This window comes from Xenopus tropicalis, chromosome 4, assembly GCF_000004195.4.
Source record: "Xenopus tropicalis strain Nigerian chromosome 4, UCB_Xtro_10.0, whole genome shotgun sequence".
NCBI classification, from domain to species: Eukaryota; Metazoa; Chordata; class Amphibia; order Anura; family Pipidae; genus Xenopus; species Xenopus tropicalis.
The window spans coordinates 2,690,398-2,715,373 of NC_030680.2; the positions used below are offsets into that span (position 1 = coordinate 2,690,398).

Genomic DNA, 24,976 nt, shown 5'->3' on the forward strand with positions numbered 1-24,976 from the left:
ATTGTATTAACCCCACATACGCTGTTAAGATCACTGCAGCAAAATGGTTTCAGAGCATTGTATTAACCCCACATACGCTGTTAAGATCACTGCAGCAAAATGGTTTCGGAGCATTGTATTAACCCCACATATGCCGTCAAGATCTCTGCAGAAAATGCATTCAGATCATTGTATTAACCCCACACATGCCGTCAAGATCACTGCAGAAAATGAATTTCAGAGCATTGTATTAACCCCACACATGCCGTCAAGATCACTGCAGAAAATGGATTCAGAGCATTGCATTAACCCCACACACTCCATCAAGATCACTGCAGAAAATGGATTCAGAGCATTGTATTAACCCCACACACTCCATCAAGATCACTGCAGAAAATGGATTCAGAGCATTGTATTAACCCCACACATGCCGTCAAGATCACTGCAGAAAATGGATTCAGAGCATTGTATTAACCCCACACATGCCGTCAAGATCACTGCAGAAAATGGATTCAGAGCATTGTATTAACCCCACACATGCCGTCAAGATCACTGCAGAAAATGGATTCACAGCATTGTATTAACCCCACACACGCCGTCAAGATCACTGCAGAAAATGGATTCAGAGCATTGTATTAACCCCACACATGCCGTCAAGATCACTGCAGAAAATGGATTCAGAGCATTGCATTAACCCCACACACATGAATAAATATATTATTCTGAATATATTGGGGTCTGACCGAGGTGCTTGGGTAAAGCCCCCCCGGCCGCTCGCCATTGGCTCTCCCAGCCCTGTGGCCCTGCCCTCTGAGTTCCGCTATTGTACAGAAAACCTCTTTAACAAATGTTGGGTTTAAATCTTTAATGTGGAAACTTTCTGCTGAGGAAATTGGACTCTTGTGCGAAATGCTTTTAGCCCCCCCCCCGTGAATGAATTGGCCGGATCCCGCCCGCGTCACGCCGCGTCCCCCGGGCCCCGGAATGTAACGTCGCCCAAAGAGACGCGGTTATTTCTATTGTTCCCCAAACGCTTCTGTCAGATTCTTCATGTGCGACGTGTGCCCCCCCTTTATCCATCCCGTGCCCACCCCGCCCTGCGCCAATTCCCCCCCCCAGCCTGGCGCGGCGCGAGGAATTCTTGGCAAATGCGATGAGAAAGGAACCAAATGGATTCAAATATTTGCCTCCTATTTGCCAGTTTGTGAGATATTCATGGAAACCGTGGAAATAGTAACAGCAGGGGATCCCCTCAAACCTGCCAGGCGGGGGCTTCTACGCGCTCCCCCCGCGCCCCGAGACTTGGCAACCGGGAGGCACAGAAACTGCATGGGACAGTGTACGGCATTGGCAGGGACAGGGCTCCCTAGCAACGCCGGCATGGACGTTCCTATTGGACAGGAAATGATTCTTCATATTTAACTTCTGCCCAAAGGCTTGAGAAAGTGTTAGAAAATTCTAATAGTAACTGGGGCTGAATTTTCCCAGCGATGCTTTCTAGCTGTGTGCCCAGAACATTCCTTCTCTGTATATTTGTATTTATACATATGGGTAGGAGGGGCCATAGTGTTTCCCTTAGACAGTACAGTATGGGGGTACAGCTTATTGTGTGCCCAGAACATTCCTTCTCTGTATATTTGTATTTATACATATGGGTAGGGGGTGCCATAGTGTTTCCCTTAGACAGTACAGTATGGGGGTACAGCTTATTGTGTGCCCAGAACATTCCTTCTCTGTATATTTGTATTTATACATATGGGTAGGGGGTGCCATAGTGTTTCCCTTAGACAGTACAGTATGGGGGTACAGCTTATTGTGTGCCCAGAACATTCCTTCTCTGTATATTTGTATTTATACATATGGGTAGGGGGTGCCATAGTGTTTCCCTTAGACAGTACAGTATGGGGGTACAGCTTATTGTGTGCCCGGAACATTCCTTCTCTGTATATTTGTATTTATACATATGGGTAGGGGGTGCCATAGTGTTTCCCTTAGACAGTACATATGGGGGTACAGCTTATTGTGTGCCCAGAACATTCCTTCTCTGTATATTTGTATTTATACATATGGGTAGGGGGTGCCATAGTGTTTCCCTTAGACAGTACAGTATGGGGGTATAGCTTATTGTGTGCCCAGAACATTCCCTCTCTGTATATTTGTATTTATACATATTGGTAGGAGGTGCCATAGTGTTTCCCTTAGACAGTACAGTATGGGGGTACAGCTTATTGTGTGCCCAGAACATTCCCTCTCTGTAAATTTGTATTTATACATATGAGTAGGAGGAGCCATATTTCATTGAGCCCCGCCCACTGTGGATTTAATGTGTCACTTGAGCTGAGGAACTGACATTGCAGCTCCCAGTAATACCAATAGGCTGAGGGATAACCTATACTCTCTGGCAGTGGGTAAGTTGGGGAGGTGGGATTTAGCCATGGGGTGACCCCGCCCCTTGGCGCTGTGCTACTCCCGCGCATTGTTTAAGGCGCACGCGTTTCGCATACTGGGAAATCAGCAGCTGCCTCGCTTGTTCCTATGTTTAAACCTATGGAAAGTAGAGGAGCTGACGACCCCCCCCCATGCACCATTCAAATATTTGTTTGGCCTTCACTCTCTATTTGCTTTCTCTGTTGACAATAAAGGTATTTATGCAGTGTGCCACTAATTGTACAGGCAGGGGTTAATAGAAGCTCCTCCCACAATGTATATTTAAAGCAGAATAAAGGACAGGGGGGGGGGGCAAACTTTCTTTTTGCTTTTGTCTGAATTTGAATTCTGATGAAATTCCTGCTCTAAATTGGTTGGAATTTTTTTTTATGGCTTCACAACTGAGCAAAATACCCAGTGGGACCCCCCAACGGTGATGCTGCCAGCGCAGCCCTCGTCTGTCCCCCTATAGTCACTTACACTGTGTCATGGGAGGGGCCCCAATAGGCAGAATGGTCCAGGAGAGGCTTCAGGGGGTGTTTGGATGTAGTAGAGGATTGTGGGTTGTATTGAATATGTTTATGAAAATATTTATTGTGTGCCCAGAGCATTCCACCTCTGTATATTTGTATTTATACATATGGGTAGGGGGTGCCATAGTGTTTCCCTTAGACAGTACAGTATGGGGGTACAGCTTATTGTGTGCCCAGAACATTCCTTCTCTGTATATTTGTATTTATACATATGGGTAGGAGGTGCCATAGTGTTTCCCTTAGACAGTACAGTATGGGGGTACAGCTTATTGTGTGCCCAGAACATTCCTTCTCTGTATATTTGTATTTATACATATGGGTAGGAGGTGCCATAGTGTTTCCCTTAGACAGTACAGTATGGGGGTACAGCTTATTGTGTGCCCAGAACATTCCTTCTCTGTATATTTGTATTTATACATATGGGTAGGGGGTGCCATAGTGTTTCCCTTAGACAGTACAGTATGGGGGTACAGCTTATTGTGTGCCCAGAACATTCCTTCTCTGTATATTTGTATTTATACATATGGGTAGGAGGTGCCATAGTGTTTCCCTTAGACAGTACAGTATGGGGGTACAGCTTATTGTGTGCCCAGAACATTCCTTCTCTGTATATTTGTATTTATACATATTGGTAGGGGGTGCCATAGTGTTTCCCTATGGGGTTACAGCTAATTGTTCAGTACAATAATCTCCTTTTTTTACTGGGAGGGTTGATTTCCCCTTTAAAATACACAAATGCTGCACCTGTTGGGGTATAACAAGTTGAGGGGGGGGGGAGCCTGGGCAGATTGTGTTTATAGTAATGATATCACGGTCAGATTTGCCCAGAGCCCCCCCCACTGGTTCTTGGACGGCAACTAAACAAATAAATATTCGGCTTTCCTTCCCAGCGAATCCCCTCGCTGCATCCCCTGGCGCCCTGCCCGAGCTCCCTGGCACCGGCCGATCCGATGAAGGTTTGAGTGGTAGTGAGTGCAACCTTAGCCCCGGCGTCTATTTATTGTCTGACTCTGGAAACCGCCGTGTCGCACAGAACATGCTCCCCCTGCCAGAACCGACCCCCCCATTCTCTGTGCTCAGGGGCCCGACACTGCTGTGTGCGACTCATGAGTCGCTTTCTGCTTTTCTTCCCTAATTGTCTGCCTGGTGCTTCACCCTTCAGTTATCTTTTAGCGTTTTATAGAATATCCTAATTCTAGCGACTTTGCAATTGGTCTTATTTAATATTTATAGTTTCGGAAATGTCTTCTGCCCCTTTCTTGCCTTCAAATGGGGGTCACTGACCCCGGCAGCCAAACCCTATTGCTCTGTGAGGCTCCAGTTTTATTGTTACCATTACTTTTTATTCCTTATCTTTCTATTCAGCCCCTCCCCTATTCCTATAGAATTAGCAACTTTTCAATTGGTCTTCATTATCTTTCCAACTTTCAAATGGGGGTCACTGACCCCGGCAGCCAAACCCTATTGCTCTGTGAGGCTCCAGTTTTATTGTTATTGTTACTTTTTATCCCTTATATCTATTCAGTGTCTCTCCTATTCATATTCCAGTCTCTCGTGCAATCTACTACCTGGTTGCTAAGGTAAACAAGGCCCTAGTAACCAGAACAGAGAGCTGAAGATCAAAACGCTTAATAACTGAAAAACTATAAAAAATGAAGACCAACTGCAAAGTGTCTCAGCATATCAATATCCATGTCATACTAAGAGTTAATTTAACTCCTTCTATCTGGCCCTACACAAGCTGCCATTGGCCGCCTGTCATGGAGGATTGGGACTGTTTATACTATAGGTGCCCATTATAATCCTCTTGTTTACCCAGGGGCCCAATTGGGCAGCTTTTTGTAGCAACACAAGCAACATTTTCCCAACCAGCAAATCATCAGCTAGCTTTAATCAATTTATGGCAGTTGCGGTAATGAAAGTCGACATCTGATTGGTCGGTTTACACTTTTTATCATTCCCTGCAATATAGGACATTGTTGACCATTTAAACACTTTGCTTCAACCCCCCGATTCAAGGATTCTGTGTAGTGGCAGATCTGGGGGGGGGGGGGGGCCGTGCAACAGGGGGGTCTGGAAGGCAATGGACGTAGAAATTGAAGTGGGGAGCATAGAGTTTTCATTGCCCGCTCCTGAGATTCTTTGGGTGGGGGCCCAGCAGCACTTCTGTGATTAAGGGGTTAATAAAGAAGGGAAAGCGCAGGATGAGAGATCGGCCATTTCCTCCCCCCCCCCGCGCGCCTCGGCCCCCGGCGCCAATCATTTAGGAGTGATAGCATGTTGCACATGTATAATCAATTCTCACCTTTTCATGGGATTAAATATGGGGGAGCGCCGGGGGATGGGGGGGCCCTGACCTTCTGGAAAGCACCGAGCGCCACTCGCTATAATCACAGGTAAAACCCTTTATCTGCCGCCCAACTCGCTGTTGACACAAGAAAGGCCAAAGGGATCCGTCAAACCTGCCCGAATGCATTCGCCTGTGTGTCCCTCCTGAGCCCCCGTAGGGAAGGGGGGGGTGGAGTTACCCCCCCTATAATAGGGGATCATTATTTTTAACACTAGTGACATCACTGGGATGACATCACACAACGCGATTAATTCCCCCCGCCCCCTTGGGCCCCTACCATTGTGCAGCTGGCGGGGAGGGGGGGGGGGCGCCGCAGACTGACACCCACACAATAGCCGTTACTGTAGTTGGGTGGGACGGGGCTCGGCGCTTGTGTTCATGTTTTCCAAATGATGTGCAAACCCCCCCGGGGGTGTCACTCGATCCGATTCTGGGAGTTCATTGGCTCGCGCTCCCTCTCCGCAGCCCAAACCCCCCCAATAATTAGCGACCTGGCCAATAAGAACGTAGGGTTTCGGGTGTCCCAGTCGTGCCTGTTAGTAATAACGACCCCCCCCCCCAAAAGAATAACGAATAATTAACAGGCGTCTGGAACACTAAGCGACGCTCAGGTCTATGAAAGTTGGGATTTTTAGGGTTAAACCCCCCCCAAATTTGTGAGTTTGCACTAATTGCTTCTAATTATGGTAGAAAATTACGCGCACTACAAACGATCACATTGAGTGGATATGGCGCTTATTCCCGGCGGGGCCCTTGTGGAACAAAAATGGGGGCGCCTGTTAACCTCTCAGGCGCCAAGGGGTTGGGGGCGGGAGGTTACGGCTGACTTCCCCTTTAAATGCCCCCCCCCCATAATTGTCGCACTTGATACAATGTTACTGATTCATTGTTTCTTTCTAATTTTGCAAAAAGACAAAAGTGCTTTTTTTATTTCCGTGGCATCTGATTGGCCGGAGCCGGGTCTGGGCGGCTATTTTTGGATTCAAAAGGGACAGGGATGGGGGTAAATAAAGTGCCCCACTGTTCTGCCAGCCCAGATGGCCAATCTATAGTTATCCCAGCTCTTCTTTTCATTCCTGGAGGCCAACCCCTGCCAACGATGACTTCACTGGGGTCCACATGGACCCCCCAACAATGGGCAAAATGGTTCCTTCCTTTCATATTTCTAGGGACTGATGTGCACTGTCCTGCTCCTTTCCTGCCTCAGACAGAATTAGCCCTTTATTCGGAACAATGGCCGACTCTTGGCTCCTCTTTCAGCCTTTGATTAGAGCATCCACTCATTGTGTCTTCCTCCTCCTCCTGCGAGTAAAAGTGCCACAGTCTATCGCTAGCGGCCTATGGGCTCCTGTTTAACCCCATTACTGTGCCAGTGATTTCTAATGGGGGTCCTAGTTAACCCCAATACTGGGAGACCTTATACATTATATGTTAGCTAGCGTCCAATTTTGGGGTCCTATTTAACCCCATTAAAGTTCCAGCGTTTTCTAACGGGGGTCCTAGTTAACCCCATTAAAGTGCAATTTCTAATTAAAGTGCAATTTCTAATGGGGGTCCTTGTTATCCCCATTAAAGTGCCAGTTGTTTCTAATGGGGGTCCTAGTTAACCCCATTAAAGTGCCAGTTGTTTCTAATGGGGGTCCTAGTTAACCCCGTTAAAGTGCCAGTGGTTTATAATGGGGGTCCTAGTTAACCCCATTAAAGTGCCAGTTGTTTCTAATGGGGGTCCTAGTTAACCCCGTTAAAGTGCCAGTGGTTTATAATGGGGGTCCTTGTTATCCCCATTAAAGTGCCAGTGGTTTCTAACGGGGGTCTTAGTTAACCCAGTACTGGTAGACCTTATACATTATATGTTAGCTGGCGTCCAATTTTGGGGTCCTAGTTAACCCCATTAAAGCCCAAATGGTTTCTGTTAGGGGGCCCTAATTAACCCCATTAAATATCCAGTGATTTCTAATGGGGGTCCTAGTTAAACTTATTAAAGTGCCAGTGGTTTCTTAATGGGGGTCCTAGTTAACCCCATTAAAGCCCCAGTGATTTGTAATGGGGGCCCTAGTTAACCCCATGAAAGCCCCAGTGATTTGTAATGGGGGTCCTAGTTAACCCCATTAAAGTGCAATTGCTTTCTAATGAGGGTCCTAGTTAACCCCATTAAAGCCCCAGTGGATTCTAACGGGGGTCCTAGTTAACCCCATTAAAGTGCAATTGCTTTCTAGTGGGGGTCCTAGTTAACCCCACTAAAGTGCCAGTGGTTTCCAATGGGGGTCATAATTAACCCCGTAGAAGCGCCGGTGCAACTTCACCTTTAATTGATTAAATTCAAACTCCGATCACGTAAAAATCGTTTCCCCCCCCCCCCCCTGTATCTTTAGAAAATGACAAAAAGCTCTGCTCTCAATGGAGTCTTGTTTACTGTGTTCCTAGAAGGGGCCCCACTATATTTCATCTGTCAGAGTTGCTTTTCTTCCCCCGGTAACAATGGCCGATTGTTTTCACCAAAGGGAAAGAAAAAAAAAAAGAAAGAAACTTCAGGTTCCATAGACAGGAGAATTCTGTATTATATTTTCCTGCCAAATTCCGATCTCTGTTTTCCTTCCCTTATACTCACAAAGGGCTCATAACTTACTGTCAAGTGTGAGGGAAACCACAGAGCACTACTGTTGCTCAGCAAATAGCCTGCTCTGGTGCCGCCGCTGCCTGCACTGCCTCTTAACTTTCCCTTTACTGGAGGAGCAGCAGTGGCAGCGGCAGCCCGGGCAGCACTTCTCCCCCTAGGCCCCGGCCCCTTAACCCCTCGCTTCCTCCGCTCCGGGTGGGAGACTTCACTCTGGCCTCTACCCATGTCCTACACATGTCGGGGGGCTGCTTGGATTTGGGGGTTCGCTCCTGAGGCTCTAATTGGCTGTGCTCTCCTCCCCGCAGTGACTGTGGTTCCTGGCAAATTGGGAAAGGTTCTGAGGGGGTTATGCCATCAACCTCTGAAGTTCTGACCGGTGTGGTAGGAGATCACCTCAACGACGAGTGGAAGGAGGACCCATTCCTGTGAGTAGCGGCTCTTTCCTATAAATATCCTTACTGCGCTTTGTGGGGGGTTATCGTTCCGAAGGCGACGTTTTCCCCCGATTTTAAAAAAAATTCACATTTTCGCTTGAGTTTTTGTAAAAAAGTCATTTCTGATATTTGGGTCGAATGTTATTATTCCGGTGATTTGGAATTATTTTATTTCTATTTGACGATCGATTTTTTATTATTTTATTGTTATTATTAACATTTATTTATAAAGCGCCAACATACCCCGCAGCGCTGCACAATAAGTGGGTTTCATACATTGGAGTAACATATAAAGCAATCAATAACTGATACAAGGGGTGAAGAGAGCCCTGCCCCAAAGAGCTTACACTCTACAAGAGAGCTTACAATTTTTACGGGCAATTAGTGCAGAATTGCGGCCAATTTTAAAGGGTAAGTCTGCCAACCCCAAACACAACCCCCTTGGAATGATTTTATTTCTATTCGGCGACCGATTTGTACGGACAATTATTTTATTTTTTTTCCAAGTATAATTTTTCTTTTCCCCCCTGGAATGATTATTATTTCATTATTTATTAGGAATTTCTTTACTGTTAGAATTTATTTTTTTTTTTAATTGAATCCGAATTTTTAAATTTCATTTTTTCAATTGAATTTTATTTTTTCTTTATATTGGAATTATTTCGGTTTTTTTTTCCCCAAAGCGCCGGTACAGAAGTCTAGTAATATAATATCATATAATAATATAACGGATTTTATTTTTGTGGATTTTTTTGAAGGCTGATTTGTAATTTATAAATGTTTATTTCTGGAATTTGTATTCGATTTGTTTTTGGTTATTTAGAAAATGTTATTTAAAGCGGCGGCGCAATAAGCCGCGTCGCTAGGTGCCACACTCCGGCGCCGGTTGCGTGAAGGGGAGAATATTGTGCATTGTGTGTGTGTGTGGGGGGGGGGGGGGTATTTGGGCAGCCCCCCCCCCATCACTTTCCCTTCGGCAGCCCCGGCTGACAGCTTGTAATCCCCGGCAGATCTTGACTCGCAGGTTAAAACAATTAAATGCTTCTGTTTAAAGGGGAAAGAAAGGACACGTTTCTCCCATGTGTCCCGGGAATTCCGTCTGGGAAAAAAGAATATAATGTAGAGACTGAAAACCTGCCCCCGGGGCTGAAGGGGTTAAGTACGCCCGGTCTCCCCCCCCCCCCCGGACCTTGTGTTTCCCTGGTGAGTGCCCGGCTCAGTTCCATGGCACAGTTGGCAGCTGGGGAGTCGTGGGGCAGATTACACTGTGATTGCTCTGACAGTGACAGATACCCCGGGGGTATCTGATACTTACCCCCCACAGGGGCATCTCACATTAACTATGTGTTGTTATAAATATCTCACCGCAGGGAAACCTGATTGGAACAGGGGCCGGTTATTATGGGGCCTCAGGCCAAGCGTTTCCTAACGATTTCCCCTCCCCAAGGGGGTTTGTGTGTGTGGGGGGGGGGGGGGGGGTGGCAGACTTACCCTTTAAAATTGGCCGCAATTCTGCACTAATGAGGGCAATAGGGGCAGGATGGTCACGTTGGGCCTTTTGCAGTCTGGCTCGTTTGATTCGTGAGGACGGAAGAGCTTGCAATCTAGGGAAAGGAGGCGAGGTTGAGGAAGTAGTCTCAAGAGCTTGCAATCTACAGGAAGTAGGACTTGCTCTCAAGAGCTGCCAGTTGAAGAGGAAGGAAATGGGGGGCTCTGTGCTTAATGGGGGCTGAATTGTGGGGATTTTGCTACTTTTGGTGCAGTGGGAAAGTTACGCAATACGCTGGGTTCGTTTGCCTCATTAAAGGGCAGTAATTACCCTCATCCGTTATGTGCAGCGCTGCAGCCCGCGTCACCGACTCCCACTCACTATTGTTTGGGCACAGAATTTATTTTACTTTTTCTTTTGTTTATTTTGATTGGATATTGGAAACCTTCCAGCGAGTCACAATCACTGTGGCAGCTCCCGCCCCCCCCCCCGGGCAGTTCTGTGCCCCCATTGACTACTCGCCATTGGTTGAAACCCTCTCTAGCTCCCAGCATACACCAGAGCCAGAGGGCATGCTGGGAGCTGAAGGCCTACGGGGCCATATAAAATCCATTGCGGCCAAAGGAAATATGGATTGGACGAAATTGCTGAAATTCATATTTTATTTTGTTATGATGTTTGTGTTCAGCCAATCTCCAGTTTGGAATTTAGGGGGTAACAGGTGTAGTGACCTGCAGCGTCCAATCAGCGGGCAGCATTTACTGGTTTGAAAGCAAGCATCTGATTGGTCGCCACTGGTTCCTAGCGAGCAGGGAGTGATTAGGGATAGAAGGAGTGGGAGGGGCAAATGGAGCAATTCAGCCTTAATGAAGTGGGTTATTTTTGTGCAGGGTCACTGACCCCAACAAGCAAAGGCCAAGTAGTTCAGTTCCAGTCTGCAAATAATTCAAACTCCACAAGAGCAGGAAGAGCAGAGATCAGGGATTTACTTTGCCTCAGGTTGTGTGTAACTTCCCCTTTAATCCCCCCCCATCAGTACAAAGAGCATCGACGTGAGACAAGCGTTTCCCTTGTTACAGTGAAGGAGTCTGGCTCTGACCTGGCACTTCCTCAGCCATTAGCGCCACCGCTTCTGCTGCTGTGAAATTCCACACAGAGGCGCTACTGGCCGGCCCCTAAATGCCGCCTTTCTTTCTGTCTGTCCCACCGGCCCCACGTACTGACCCCCCCCCCCCGGCTGCTTGTATGGGGAGAGGGGCACAGGGAAGGCTGGAGGGGGCAATAGGGGAACAGGGAAGTCACCATCATCCTCCTCATCATATGGGAATAAGGAAGACTGGGCGGTAACGCATAGCAACCAATCAGTGATTAGTCTTTTTCATCTGGCTGCAGGTTGAGTAATAAAAGCAAATACCCGATTGGTTGCTATGGGTTACTGCCCAGGTACAAATTTGCCCAGTCTTTATAACTGACCCCCAGTGTAATGGGGGAGATAGAACAAGGAAGGAAGTGGGGACAGAAGTGATGGGACAAGGCCATTGGGAGGAAGTGGGAACAGAAGTGAGGGGGACAAGGCCATTGGGAGGAAGTGGGGACAGAAGTGAGGGGGACAAGGCCATTGGGAGGAAGTGGGGACAGAAGTGAGGGGGACAAGGCCATTGGGAGGAAGTGGGGACAGAAGTGAGGGTGACAAGGCCATTGGGAGGAAGTGGGGACAGAAGTGAGGGGGACAAGGCCATTGGGAGGAAGTGGGGACAGAAGTGAGGGGGACAAGGCCATTGGGAGGAAGTGGGGACAAAAGTGAGGGGGACAAGGCCATTGGGAGGAAGTGGGGACAAAAGTGAGGGGGACAAGGCCATTGGGAGGAAGTGGGGACAGAAGTGAGGGGGACAAGGCCATTGGGAGGAAGTGGGGACAAAAGTGAGGGGGACAAGGCCATTGGGAGGAAGTGGGGACAGAAGTGAGGGGGACAAGGCCATTGGGAGGAAGTGGGGACAAAAGTGAGGGGACAAGGCCATTGGGAGGAAGTGGGGACAGAAGTGAGGGGGACAAGGCCATTGGGAGGAAGTGGGGACAAAAGTGAGGGGACAAGGCCATTGGGAGGAAGTGGGGACAGAAGTGAGGGGGACAAGGCCATTGGGAGGAAGTGGGGACAAAAGTGAGGGGACAAGGCCATTGGGAGGAAGTGGGGACAGAAGTGAGGGGGACAAGGCCATTGGGAGGAAGTGGGGACAAAAGTGAGGGGACAAGGCCATTGGGAGGAAGTGGGGACAGAAGTGAGGGGGACAGGGACATTGGGAGGAAGTGGGGACAGAAGTGAGGGGGACAGGGACATTGGGAGGAAGTGGGGACAGACATTGGGACAGAAGTGAGGGGAAGGTAGGGAATGGGGATGGAATTAAAGGAAGGGACTGGGAAGTCTGGGGCAAGTAGAAAGGAAGGGGGTCAGGGCAGGTGGGAGGGAAGGAGGTGCTTATGGGGGTCTGGGCTGGATCACAGGTGAGCGCCAGTAAAGGGCAAGTGTCAGTAGGACACAGATAAGCTGCTGAGATGAAAGAGGCCATAGAATCCCCGGTGCATCTGCTTTTCATTCCCCTGGGTGGGGGAGTCCAGGAACCAGGACTGACACGTTGAACCCATTGAACTCAGGGTTACAGATTCCAGCTCTGGATTCCTCCTTTATCTGTAAGGCAGACAGGAGGGATGGGGGTCCCTGTGCCTTAGGGAGCTTTAAACAGGAGTAGTAGGGGGGCTTGGGATCGTTTCTTTCTATAGCGCTGGGTTTGCCCGGGGGGAGTTGGGGTTCCATTCCCTACATCTGTGCCAGGCCCCGGCCTATTATATTCATGTATTGCCCTTTTATCCATTTACTGGTTGAAAATGATTGATTAAATGGTTGATTAAAATGATCTGCAATCAATCAATGGGTCCATTCTGACTCCCAGGTCTCTTGTGTGCAGCATAAATGGGGGCGCTCTTCTATGGCAGCTCTATGGGGAGCGTCATCTGGTGAGAAAGTGGTACTGCAGGCAGTTTGTACAATAGTGTTTAAATAATACATTTATTATCTATTTATTTGTCTGTCTGTCTGTCTGTCTGTAGGTCGGTCTGTCTGTCTGTAGGTCTGTAGGTCTGTCTGTCTGTCTATCTCTCCTCTCTCTGTATCAGAGATATTCTATTCTCTGTGCAGACAGATGCGGAGGCGGCTGATATTGGTTCCCTGTAACATTTCAGTCTGAATCAGAAATTTGCCGACGTTTTTTTTAGCGAGCGGATATTTATAGGACGCTGTTTACGGATATTCATTTTCTGCTGTAATTCAGGATCATTTAATCAGAGCCTAATGCGCCGTCTCATTGGCAGAGAAAATCAACTGAATTGGGGTGATTCAGAGACTGGGAGCTGGGAAATGGCTTTTATTGTGTGTATATGGCCGGTGTGTGTGTGTATATGGCCGGTGTGTGTATATGGCCAGTGTGTGTATATGGCCGGTGTGTGTGTGTATATGGCCAGTGTGTGTGTGTATATGGCCGGTGTGTGTATATGGCCGGTGTGTGTGTGTGTATATGGCCGGTGTGTGTGTGTATATGGCCGGTGTGTGTGTATATGGCCAGTGTGTGTATATGGCCGGTGTGTGTGTGTATATGGCCGGTGTGTGTGTATATGGCCAGTGTGTGTGTGTATATGGCCAGTGTGTGTATATGGCCGGTGTGTGTATGTATATGGCCAGTGTGTGTATATGGCCGGTGTGTGTGTGTATATGGCCAGTGTGTGTATATGGCCAGTGTGTGTGTGTGTATATGGCCGGTGTGTGTGTGTGTATATGGCCGGTGTGTGTGTGTATATGGCCGGTGTGTGTATATGGCCGGTGTGTGCGTGTATATGGCCGGTGTGTGTGTGTATATGGCCAGTGTGTGTATATGGCCAGTGTGTGTGTGTATATGGCCAGTGTGTGTATATGGCCGGTGTGTGTGTGTGTATATGGCCGGTGTGTGTGTGTGTATATGGCCGGTGTGTGTGTGTATATGGCCGGTGTGTGTATATGGCCGGTGTGTGCGTGTATATGGCCGGTGTGTGTGTGTATATGGCCAGTGTGTGTATATGGCCAGTGGGTTTAAAAACAATTGTTATGGACAAGTGGCCTTGGTCATGTGGCCTTTGCCCCCCCAGAGAATATGTCCCCCCCCATTACTGTTAGTAAGAGAATGCCGGGGTCCCCTGATCCGATTGGTTGGGGAGCGCAGGGTTAGTGACGTCCCCCCATTACTGTTAGTTAGAGAATGTCGGGGTGCCCTGATCCGATTGGTTGGGGAGCGCAGGGTTAGTGACGTCCCCCCATTACTGTTAGTTAGAGAATGTCGGGGTCCCCTGATCCGATTGGTTGGGGAGCGCAGGGTTAGCGACGTCCCCCCATTACTGTTAGTTAGAGAATGTCGGGGTGCCCTGATCCGATTGGTTGGGGAGCGCAGGGTTAGTGACGTCCCCCCATTACTGTTAGTTAGAGAATGTCGGGGTGCCCTGATCTGATTGGTTGGGGAGCGCAGGGTTAGCGACGTCCCCCCATTACTGTTAGTAAGAGAATGTCGGGGTGCCCTGATCCGATTGGTTTGGGAGCGCAGGGTTAGCAACGTCCCCCCATTACTGTTAGTAAGAGAATGTCGGGGTGCCCTGATCCGATTGGTTGGGGAGCGCAGGGTTAGTGACTCCGCACAGTTACGTTTGTGCCGAGATTGTTGCTCTCTAATCCCCCTCTCCCCTGGCACCGCGTGTAGAGCCGACACTCTCGTACGTTCCTATCCCCTCGAGTGCCTTTTCCAACTTCGTTAAGTGTGAGATGTAATGAGACGCCCTCGTTAAACAACTACTGTTCATTCCCTAAGCAACGAACCTGGTAATCTACCCATGGTGCCATCTTTGCCTTCCGTAGCCCCCGCAATGTACAGCCCCCCTATACGCTCTGTAGCCCCCGCAATGTACAGCCCCCCTATACGCTCTGTAGCCCCCGCAATGTACAGCCCCCTATACGTTCTGTAGCCCCCGCAATGTAGAGCCCCCTATACGCTCTGTAGCCCCTGCAATGTACAGCCCCCCTATACACTCTGTAGCCCCCGCAATGTACAGCCCCCCTATACGCTCTGTAGCCCCCGCAATGTACAGCCCCCTATACGCTCTGTAGCCCCCGCAATGTACAGCCCCCTATACACTCTGTAGCCCCCGCAATGTACAGCCCCCTATACGCTCTGTAGCCCCCGCAATGTAGAGCCCCCTATACGCTCTGTAGCCCCCGCAATGTACAGCCCCCTATACACTCTGTAGCCCCCGCAATGTACAGCCCCCTATACGCTCTGTAGCCCCCGCAATGTACAGCCCCCCTATACGCTCTGTAGCCCCCGCAATGTACAGCCCCCCTATACACTCTGTAGCCCCCGCAATGTACAGCCCTCTATACACTCTGTAGCCCCCGCAATGTACAGCCCCCCTATACGCTCTGTAGCCCCCGCAATGTACAGCCCCCTATATTCTCTGTAGCCCCCGCAATGTACAGTACTGTAACATGCCCCTATACACTCCATAGCCCCCAGCAACATACAGTACTGTAACATGCCCCCCTATACACTCCATAGCCCCCAGCAACATACAGTACTGTAACATGCCCCCCTATACACTCCATAGCCCCCAGCAACATACAGTACTGTAACATGCCCCCCTATACAGTCCATAGCCCCCAGCAACATACAGTACTGTAACATGCACCCCTATACACTCCATAGCCCCCAGCAACATACAGTACTGTAACATGCCCCCCTATACACTCCATAGCCCCCAGCAACATACAGTACTGTAACAGCCCCCCTATACACTCCATAGCCCCCAGCAACATACAGTACTGTAACATGCCCCCCTATACACTCCATAGCCCCCAGCAACATACAGTACTGTAACATGCCCCCCTATACACTCCATAGCCCCCAGCAACATACAGTACTGTAACAGCCCCCCTATACACTCCATAGCCCCCAGCAACATACAGTACTGTAACATGCCCCCCTATACACTCCATAGCCCCCAGCAACATACAGTACTGTAACAGCCCCCCTATACACTCCATAGCCCCCAGCAACATACAGTACTGTAACATGCCCCCCTATACACTCCATAGCCTCCAGCAACATACAGTACTGTAACAGCCCCCCTATACACTCCATAGCCCCCAGCAACATACAGTACTGTAACAGCCCCCCTATACACTCACTCTGACTGAAAGGGCCCCTCCGGTGTCGGGGTCCCAGGGCAAAGGCTCTTTCTGAACTACAAAAGAAACCCGTGTTTAACTCATAATGTTGTGATGTTTGAATTTTAGGAATCCGTATAAAATCTCTGCCTTGTGGCCGGAGGGGCTTCCCATATCCTTAGTATATACCTTCCCATATCCTTAGTATATACCAGCCGAACTGCTCGGTCCATAATATGTCTGAGTGGGACTTTAGGCAGGTATCTAGGGAAGGGAGAAGAATGAGGGATCTGGGGAAGGGAGAAGAATGAGGGATCTGGGGAAGGGAGAAGAATGAGGGATCTGGGGAAGGGAGAAGAATGAGGGATCTGGGGAAGGGAGAAGAATGAGGGATCTGGGGAAGGGAGAAGAATGAGGGATCTGGGGAAGGGAGAAGAATGAGGGATCTGGGGAAGGGAGAAGAATGAGGGATCTGGGGAAGGGAGAAGAATGAGGGATCTGGGGAAGGGAGAAGAATGAGGGATCTGGGGAAGGGAGAAGAATGAGGAATCTGGGGAAGGGAGAAGAATGAGGTATCTGGGGTTGGGAGAAGAATGAGGTATCTGGGGAAGGGAGAAGAATGAGGTATCTGGGGAAGGGAGAAGAATGAGGTATCTGGGGTTGGGAGAAGAATGAGGTATCTGGGGTTGGGAGAAGAATGAGGTATCTGGGGAAGGGAGAAGAATGAGGTATCTGGGGAAGGGAGAAGAATGGGGTATCTGGGGAAGGGAGAAGAATGAGGTATCTGGGGTTGGGAGAAGAATGAGGTATCTGGGGTTGGGAGAAGAATGAGGTATCTGGGGTTGGGAGAAGAATGAGGGATCTGGGGAAGGGAGAAGAATGATGGATCTGGGGAAGGGAGAAGAATGAGGTATCTGGGGAAGGGAGAAGAATGAGGTATCTGGGGAAGGGAGAAGAATGAGGTATCTGGGGAAGGGAGAAGAATGAGGTATCTGGGGTTGAGAGAAGAATGAGGTATCTGGGGAAGGGAGAAGAATGAGGGATCTGGGGAAGGGAGAAGAATGAGGTATCTGGGGAAGGGAGAAGAATGAGGTATCTGGGGAAGGGAGAAGAATGAGGTATCTGGGGAAGGGAGAAGAATGAGGTATCTGGGGAAGGGAGAAGAATGAGGAATCTGGGGAAGGGAGAAGAATGAGGTATCTGGGGAAGGGAGAAGAATGAGGTATCTGGGGAAGGGAGAAGAATGAGGGATCTGGGGAAGGGAGAAGAATGAGGTATCTGGGGAAGGGAGAAGAATGAGGTATCTGGGGAAGGGAGAAGAATGAGGTATCTGGGGAAGGGAGAAGAATGAGGTATCTGGGGAAGGGAGAAGAATGAGGTATCTGGGGAAGGGAGAAGAATGAGGTATCTGGGGAAGGGAGAAGAATGAGGAATCTGGGGAAGGGAGAAGAATGAGGTATCTGGGGAAGGGAGAAGAATGAGGTATCTGGGGAAGGGAGAAGAATGAGGGATCTGGGGAAGGGAGAAGAATGAGGTATCTGGGGAAGGGAGAAGAATGAGGTATCTGGGGAAGGGAGAAGAATGAGGAATCTGGGGAAGGGAGAAGAATGAGGTATCTGGGGAAGGGAGAAGAATGAGGAATCTGGGGAAGGGAGAATAACAATGGATCAGGGGGAGGGTCAATAACAATGGATCAGGGGGAGTGACATTATTGGCTGCGCTTGTCGGGTCTTGTTGCACAGGTGCTTCTCCCGCTGACCCCCCCGCTGACCCCCCATGCAGGAATGCTGTATGTACATAATGCGGGGCTGATCCCTCCTACGTGTCCCAACAGAATAGCAGCGCCGAGTCGGTGAGAATGAGACGCCCGCGGGGCAGAGATATCAGGTATCTGCACACAAACTCTCCCAATTGTTACTGTTCTGCTGCTTCTCCCACTGACACCCGGGGAACAGCGGGGGGGCTCACAGCGGGGGGCACGAAATGATTGCCCCAGATTGGCACCTCAATCCAACAGATTTGCCCCCCTGTAGCCATTGCCACAATGAGTTTCTACACAGGGCAACACCCAGGGCCCAATGGCAGCAGCTGCCCCATAGTATTTAACAGCTGTAACTTATTCTCTTTAGCGGATACGGAGAATAATTGACGGTTCTGGAGAACAAAGGGTGTCTGACATTTCCCTGCACTTTATCTGATGGCCGATCCCCTCTCAATCACTGGCTCTCATTTTGGCCCTGCTTGTCAGTTTCTATCTGCTGCCCTGCCATGTTTCCCCTGCCTAAGCCAGTATGTCCTTCCCCTGCCTAAGCCAGTGTGTCCCGCCCCTGCCTAAGCCAGTGTGTCCCTCCCCTGCCTAAGCCAGTCTTTTCCTCCCCTGCCTAAGCCAGTGTGTCCCTACCCTGTCTAAACTAGTGTGTCCCTCCCCTGCCTAAACCAGTGTTTCCCTCCCCTGCCTAAATTAGTGTTTCCCTCCCCTGCCTAAACCAGTGTTTCCCTCCCCTGCCTAAACCAGTGTTTCCCTCCCCTGCGTAAACCAGTATGTCCCTCCCCTGCCTAAGCCAGTCTTTTCCTCCCCTGCCTAAGCTCCCCTCCCCGGCCCAAACCAATCTGCCCCTCCCCTGCTTAAGATGGCCTGTCTCTCTTACTCTTTATCTGTCGCCCTGTGCTGCCACCCCTCCAGCCGCTGGAGCTGTCATGCTGTGGGCTTTATACTTAGCTGACAATGTTCCCGGGCTCACATATCCCGGAATGTTTGGCTCAGGGATTGTTTCGACTGATTCGTTTACATCACGCAAACCCCTCTCTCTGTTCAGTGGCTCCGGGGAGGGTCTCGGGGGCGATGGGCGCGAGGGTCCTGTGACCGGGACATGTGTTTGTGAGGATCCAGTTTCCCTGACCTCAAGTTTGTACCATTGACTTTTATGGCCGGGAACAATAGTGTTTACTTGTCCCCATTCTGTGTTACTCGCTCAGAGGGTCCCTAAGGATAAAGCACAGACTGTCCCCATAGGCCGAGCCGTGTATTGGGGGTCCGAACAGGAGGAGGGTCCCTAAGGATAAAGTACAGACTGTCCCCATAGGCCGAGCCGTGTATTGGGGGTCCGAACAGGAGGAGGGTCCCTAAGGATAAAGTACAGACTGTCCCCATAGGCCGAGCCGTGTATTGGGGGTCCGAACAGGAGGAGGGTCCCTAAGGATAAAGTACAAGTTCCAAGTTTCAAGTTTACAGTAGGGCAGGATGGGGACAGTAGGGCAGGATGGGGACAGTAGGGCAGGATGGAGACAGTAGGGCAAGATGGAGACAGTAGGGCAGGATGGGGACAGTAGGGCAAGATGGAGACAGTAGGGCAGGATGGAGACAGTAGGGCAAGATGGGGACAGTAGGGCAAGATGGAGACAGTAGGACAAGATGGAGACAGTAGGGCAAGATGGAGACAGTAGGACAAGATGGAGACAGTAGGACAAGATGGAGACAGTAGGGCAAGATAGAGACAGTAGGACAAGATGGAGACAGTAGGGCAAGATGGAGACAGTAGGACAAGATGGAGACAGTAGGGCAAGATAGAGACAGTAGGGCAAGATGGGGACAGTAGGGCAAGATGGAGACAGTAGGACAAGATGGAGACAGTAGGGCAAGATGGAGACAGTAGGGCAGGATGGGGACAGTAGGGCAGGATGGGGACAGTAGGGCAGGATGGGGACAGTAGGGCAGGATGGAGACAGTAGGGCAAGATGGAGACAGTAGGGCAAGATGGGGACAGTAGGGCAAGATGGAGACAGTAGGGCAGGATGGAGACAGTAGGGCAAGATGGGGACAGTAGGGCAAGATGGAGACAGTAGGACAAGATGGAGACAGTAGGGCAAGATGGAGACAGTAGGACAAGATGGAGACAGTAGGACAAGATGGAGACAGTAGGGCAAGATAGAGACAGTAGGACAAGATGGAGACAGTAGGGCAAGATGGAGACAGTAGGACAAGATGGAGACAGTAGGACAAGATGGGGACAGTAGGGCAAGATGGAGACAGTAGGGCAAAATGGAGACAGTAGGGCAAGATGGAGACAGTAGGGCAAGATGGAGATAGTGGGGCAAGATGGAGACAGTAGGACAAGATGGGGACAGTAGGGCAAGATGGAGACAGTAGGGCAAGATGGAGATAGTGGGGCAAGATGGAGACAGTAGGACAAGGTGGGGACAGTAGGGCAAGATGGAGACAGTAGGACAAGATGGAGACAGTAGGACAAGATGGGGACAGTAGAGCAAGATGGGGACAGTAGGACAAGATGGGGACAGTAGAGCAAGATGGGGACAGTAGGACAAGATGGGGACAGTAGGACAAGATGGAGACAGTAGGACAAGATGGAGACAGTAGGACAAGATGGGGACAGTAGGGCAAGATGGAGACAGTAGGGCAAGATGGAGACAGTAGGACAAGATGGGGACAGTAGGACAAGATGGAGACAGTAGGGCAAGATGGAGACAGTAGGGCAAGATGGGGACAGTAGGGCAAGATGGAGACAGTAGGACAAGATGGGGACAGTAGGACAAGATGGAGACAGTAGGACAAGATGGGGACAGTAGGGCAAGATGGAGACAGTAGGACAAGATGGGGACAGTAGGGCAAGATGGAGACAGTAGGACAAGATGGGGACAGTAGGGCAAGATGGAAAGTTGGAAACAGACAGCAGTGAGACAGTAACACTTTACAGCACTGTTGCCCAACGTGTCACTGCAAGAACCTACTTTTCTCTCTCATGTACATGTACTACATTTCCCAGCATCCTGTGTTGCAGAAAGTAACAGCAGGTGAGAGAGCTGGGCCTTTGCCAGTACTGCACAAGTTTTGGGCAAACACAGGGGCCTTTTATTAGAAATCCTGGAAACATATACGTAATGGGGGGGGGGGGGGGGGGCCTGGGGGAACACGAGAAATTACTCAGTTTAATTACAGCGCAGAGCGACTTTAATACCGAGCCCTGGGATTTCATTATGGGCCCCTGTTTATTTATGGGGAGAAATGGAATTTACAGGAATATCTGTCTGTGCTCTGTCCCTTTAACAGGCAGGTTTAATTGCCTTGGGTCTGCCCTAAATGATCATGTGATAGGGACCTAAGATTGTAAGCTCACTGGGGCAGGGACTGATGGGAATGGGATAGGGACCTTAGATTGTAAGCTCACTGGGGCAGGGACTGATGGGAATGGGATAGGGACCTTAGATTGTAAGCTCACTGGGGCAGGGACTGATGGGAATGGGATAGGGACCTTAGATTGTAAGCTCACTGGGGCAGGGACTGATGGGAATGGGATAGGGACCTTAGATTGTAAGCTCACTGGGGCAGGGACTGATGGGAATGGGATAGGGACCTTAGATTGTAAGCTCACTGGGGCAGGGGCTGATGGGAATGTGATAGGGACCTTAGAGTGTAATCTCAGTGGGGCAGGGACTGATGGGAATGGGATAGGGACCTTAGATTGTAAGCTCACTGGCGCAGGGGCTGATGGGAATGGGATAGGGACCTTAGATTGTAAGCTCACTGGGGCAGGGACTGATGGGAATGTGATAGGGGCCTTAGATTGTAAGCTCACTGGGGCAGGGACTGATGGGAATGGGATAGGGACCTTAGACTGTAAGCTCACTGGGGCAGGGGCTGATGGGAATGGGATAGGGACCTTAGATTGTAAGCTCACTGGGGCAGGGACTGATGGGAATGGGATAGGGACCTTAGATTGCAAGCTCACTGGGGCAGGGGCTGATGGGAATGGGATAGGGGCCTTAGATTGTAAGCTCACTGGGGCAGGGACTGATGGGAATGGGATAGGGACCTTAGATTGTAAGCTCACTGGGGCTAATTAGTATTAATGCGCCATATGGGACATTAGCTTCATGTGTGCGGCCCTCCTGCTTGTTTATGACTCCCTTTGGCTGCTGGGGGTTACATTGTTGTAGTGATAGTGGGGCCCCTTGTCCCCCAATGAGAATCCTGCAGTTACCCCTCAGTGCGGCATACCCCTGGAACTATGTATGTTACCCCAATGTTTCTATATATCTGTAACCTTGTTATGGGCTAAGGGGGCCCAGCCTGAAGGCCAGTTGGGGGGGGATTTGGGGTGAGTGCTTATTTGTGCCCTGGGTACCCCTGGAACTATAGCGGGGTGACTGTTACCCCAATGTTTCTATATATCTGTAACCTTGTTATGGGCTAAGGGGGCCCAGCCTGAAGGCCAGTTAGGGGGGGATTTGGGGTGAGTGCTTATTTGTGCCCTGGGTACCCCTGGAACTATAGCGGGGTGACTGTTACCCCAATGTGTCTATATATCTGTAACCTTGTTATGGGCTAAGGGGGCCCAGCCTGAAGGCCAGTTAGGGGGGGATTTGGGGTGAGGGCTTATTTGTGCCCTGGGTACCCCTGGAACTATAGTGGGGTGACTGTTACCCCAATGTTTCTATATATCTGTAACCTTGTTATGGGCTAAGGGGGCCCAGCCTGAAGGCCAGTTAGGGGGGGATTTGGGGTGAGTGCTTATTTGTGCCCTGGGTACCCCTGGAACTATAGCGGGGTGACTGTTACCCCAATGTTTCTATATATCTGTAACCTTGTTATGGGCTAAGGGGGCCCAGCCTGAAGGCCAGTTAGGGGGGGATTTGGGGTGAGGGCTTATTTGTGCCCTGGGTACCCCTGGAACTATAGTGGGGTGACTGTTACCCCAATGTTTCTATATATCTGTAACCTTGTTATGGGCTAAGGGGGCCCAGCCTGAAGGCCAGTTAGGGGGGGATTTGGGGGCTTATTTGTGCCCTGGGTACCCCTGGAACTATAGCGGGGTGACTGTTACCCCAATGTTTCTATATATCTGTAACCTTGTTATGGGCTAAGGGGGCCCAGTCTGAAGGCCAGTTAGGGGGGGATTTGGGGTGAGTGCTTATTTGTGCCCTGGGTACCCCTGGAACTATAGCGGGGTGACTGTTACCCCAATGTTTCTATATATCTGTAACCTTGTTATGGGCTAAGGGGGCCCAGCCTGAAGGCCAGTTAGGGGGGGATTTGGGGTGAGTGCTTATTTGTGCCCTGGGTACCCCTGGAACTATAGCGGGGTGACTGTTACCCCAATGTTTCTATATATCTGTAACCTTGTTATGGGCTAAGGGGGCCCAGCCTGAAGGCCAGTTAGGGGGGGATTTGGGGTGAGTGCTTATTTGTGCCCTGGGTACCCCTGGAACTATAGCGGGGTGACTGTTACCCCAATGTTTCTATATATCTGTAACCTTGTTATGGGCTAAGGGGGCCCAGCCTGAAGGCAGTTGGGGGGTGCAGGTCACATGACAGTAGAATTAGAGTGCAATGTGCGCGAGTGCAGAATAATCTCATTAGGAAGAAGCAGAATACGAGGGAATCAGATACAGAGAATATTTCTGAGCTAAACGAGCGAGATGATTGGCTGCAGGTTGGAGGGGGCTTATTATGAGAGATAAATACCCCTCTGCCCCCCCCTCGCCGGGCGCAGTAAGTGGGCAGCTCGCCGGGCACCGGGGGGATTATTAAGAGGCTGTTGATAAAACAGGGGTGAAGCCTCGGCGACTAATTATATTCAGCGCGTAATTTCTAAACTTCACTCTGAATTTTGATTTTCAATTAACTCTCCCAATTTGAAGATAATTTTCTATTTAATGTAATTGCAGGAAATAATTTATTGGCTGATTAAGAGTGAGGAGCCGGCCCTCCGACAGCAAACGCCCCCCCCCCTGCGCCCCCCCCCCCCCGCTCTGTTTCCCCAGCTGCGCCGCTCGGGGTAATTGGCGCCTATTGTTCTGGGGGGCGGGATTGGATTCGCTCATTGTGCCCTGATTAATATATTCAGCCCCCGGGGTTACCTGCCCGCTAATCAGCCCCTTTGGGTTCTTATTGATTCCATAGAAACCCTATAAAGGAGCTTTTGTTGCTATTGGGGCTCAGCGGCGGAACCTGGTCAGTATTGGACCAATCGGCTGTACAGATATGCGTTTGGTAGTGGGGTGTTGGGGTGGCAGCTCCCAGTCTAGGCCCCTCCCACTTTGCCATCATTCTGTTTGTGTGTGTCACATGGTATAACTTAATCAGTGAAGGGCCAAGAAGTGGCCCCATTGGAGCCCCCTAAGTCCAAACCCAGCTCGGATGATAATGGTTCTGTTACTTGCTATGAGTAGGGGGTTCGGCTTTCCCTTTTGGACCCCGACTGGCAACCTGTGGGTCTGGCAAATGCCAGGGGGGGGTGTCCCTATTGTATCTGTGGGGGCCCCATGCTGTTCCCTATTGTATCTGTGGGGGCCCCATGCTGTTCCCTATTGTATCTGTGGGGGCCCCATGCTGTTCCCTGTTGTATCTGTGGGGGCCCCATGCTGTTCCCTATTGTATCTGTGGGGCCCCATGCTGTTCCCTATTGTATCTGTGGGGGCCCCATGCTGTTCCCTATTGTATCTGTGGGGGCCCCATGCTGTTCCCTATTGTATCTGTGGGGGCCCATGCTGTTCCCTATTGTATCTGTGGGGGCCCCATGCTGTTCCCTATTGTATCTGTGGGGGCCCCATGCTGTTCCCCATTGTATCTGTGGGGGCCCCATGCTGTTCCCCATTGTATCTGTGGGGCCCCATGCTGTTCCCCATTGTATCTGTGGGGCCCCATGCTGTTCCCCATTGTATCTGTGGGGGCCCCATGCTGTTCCCCATTGTATCTGTGGGGGCCCCATGCTGTTCCCCATTGTATCTGTGGGGGCCCCATGCTGTTCCCCATTGTATCTGTGGGGGCCCCATGCTGTTCCCCATTGTATCTGTGGGGCCCCATGCTGTTCCCCATTGTATCTGTGGGGGCCCCATGCTGTTCCCCATTGTATCTGTGGGGGCCCCATGCTGTTCCCCATTGTATCTGTGGGGCCCCA

General features: G+C 50.2%; 1 protein-coding gene across 4 annotated transcripts in view; it reads left to right on the forward strand.

Annotated features, from left to right (window-relative positions):
* The window catches only part of sox6 (SRY-box 6), a 327,769-nt gene that overhangs the window by 103,843 nt on the left and 198,950 nt on the right, over positions 1-24,976 (forward strand). For 2 of the 4 annotated variants that reach the window (XM_031899826.1, XM_031899825.1), the window contains exon 3: positions 8,212-8,331. In XM_031899826.1, the coding sequence (XP_031755686.1) occupies positions 8,255-8,331 (77 nt within the window). In that variant the 5' untranslated portion in view covers positions 8,212-8,254. 4 annotated transcript variants of the gene reach the window in all.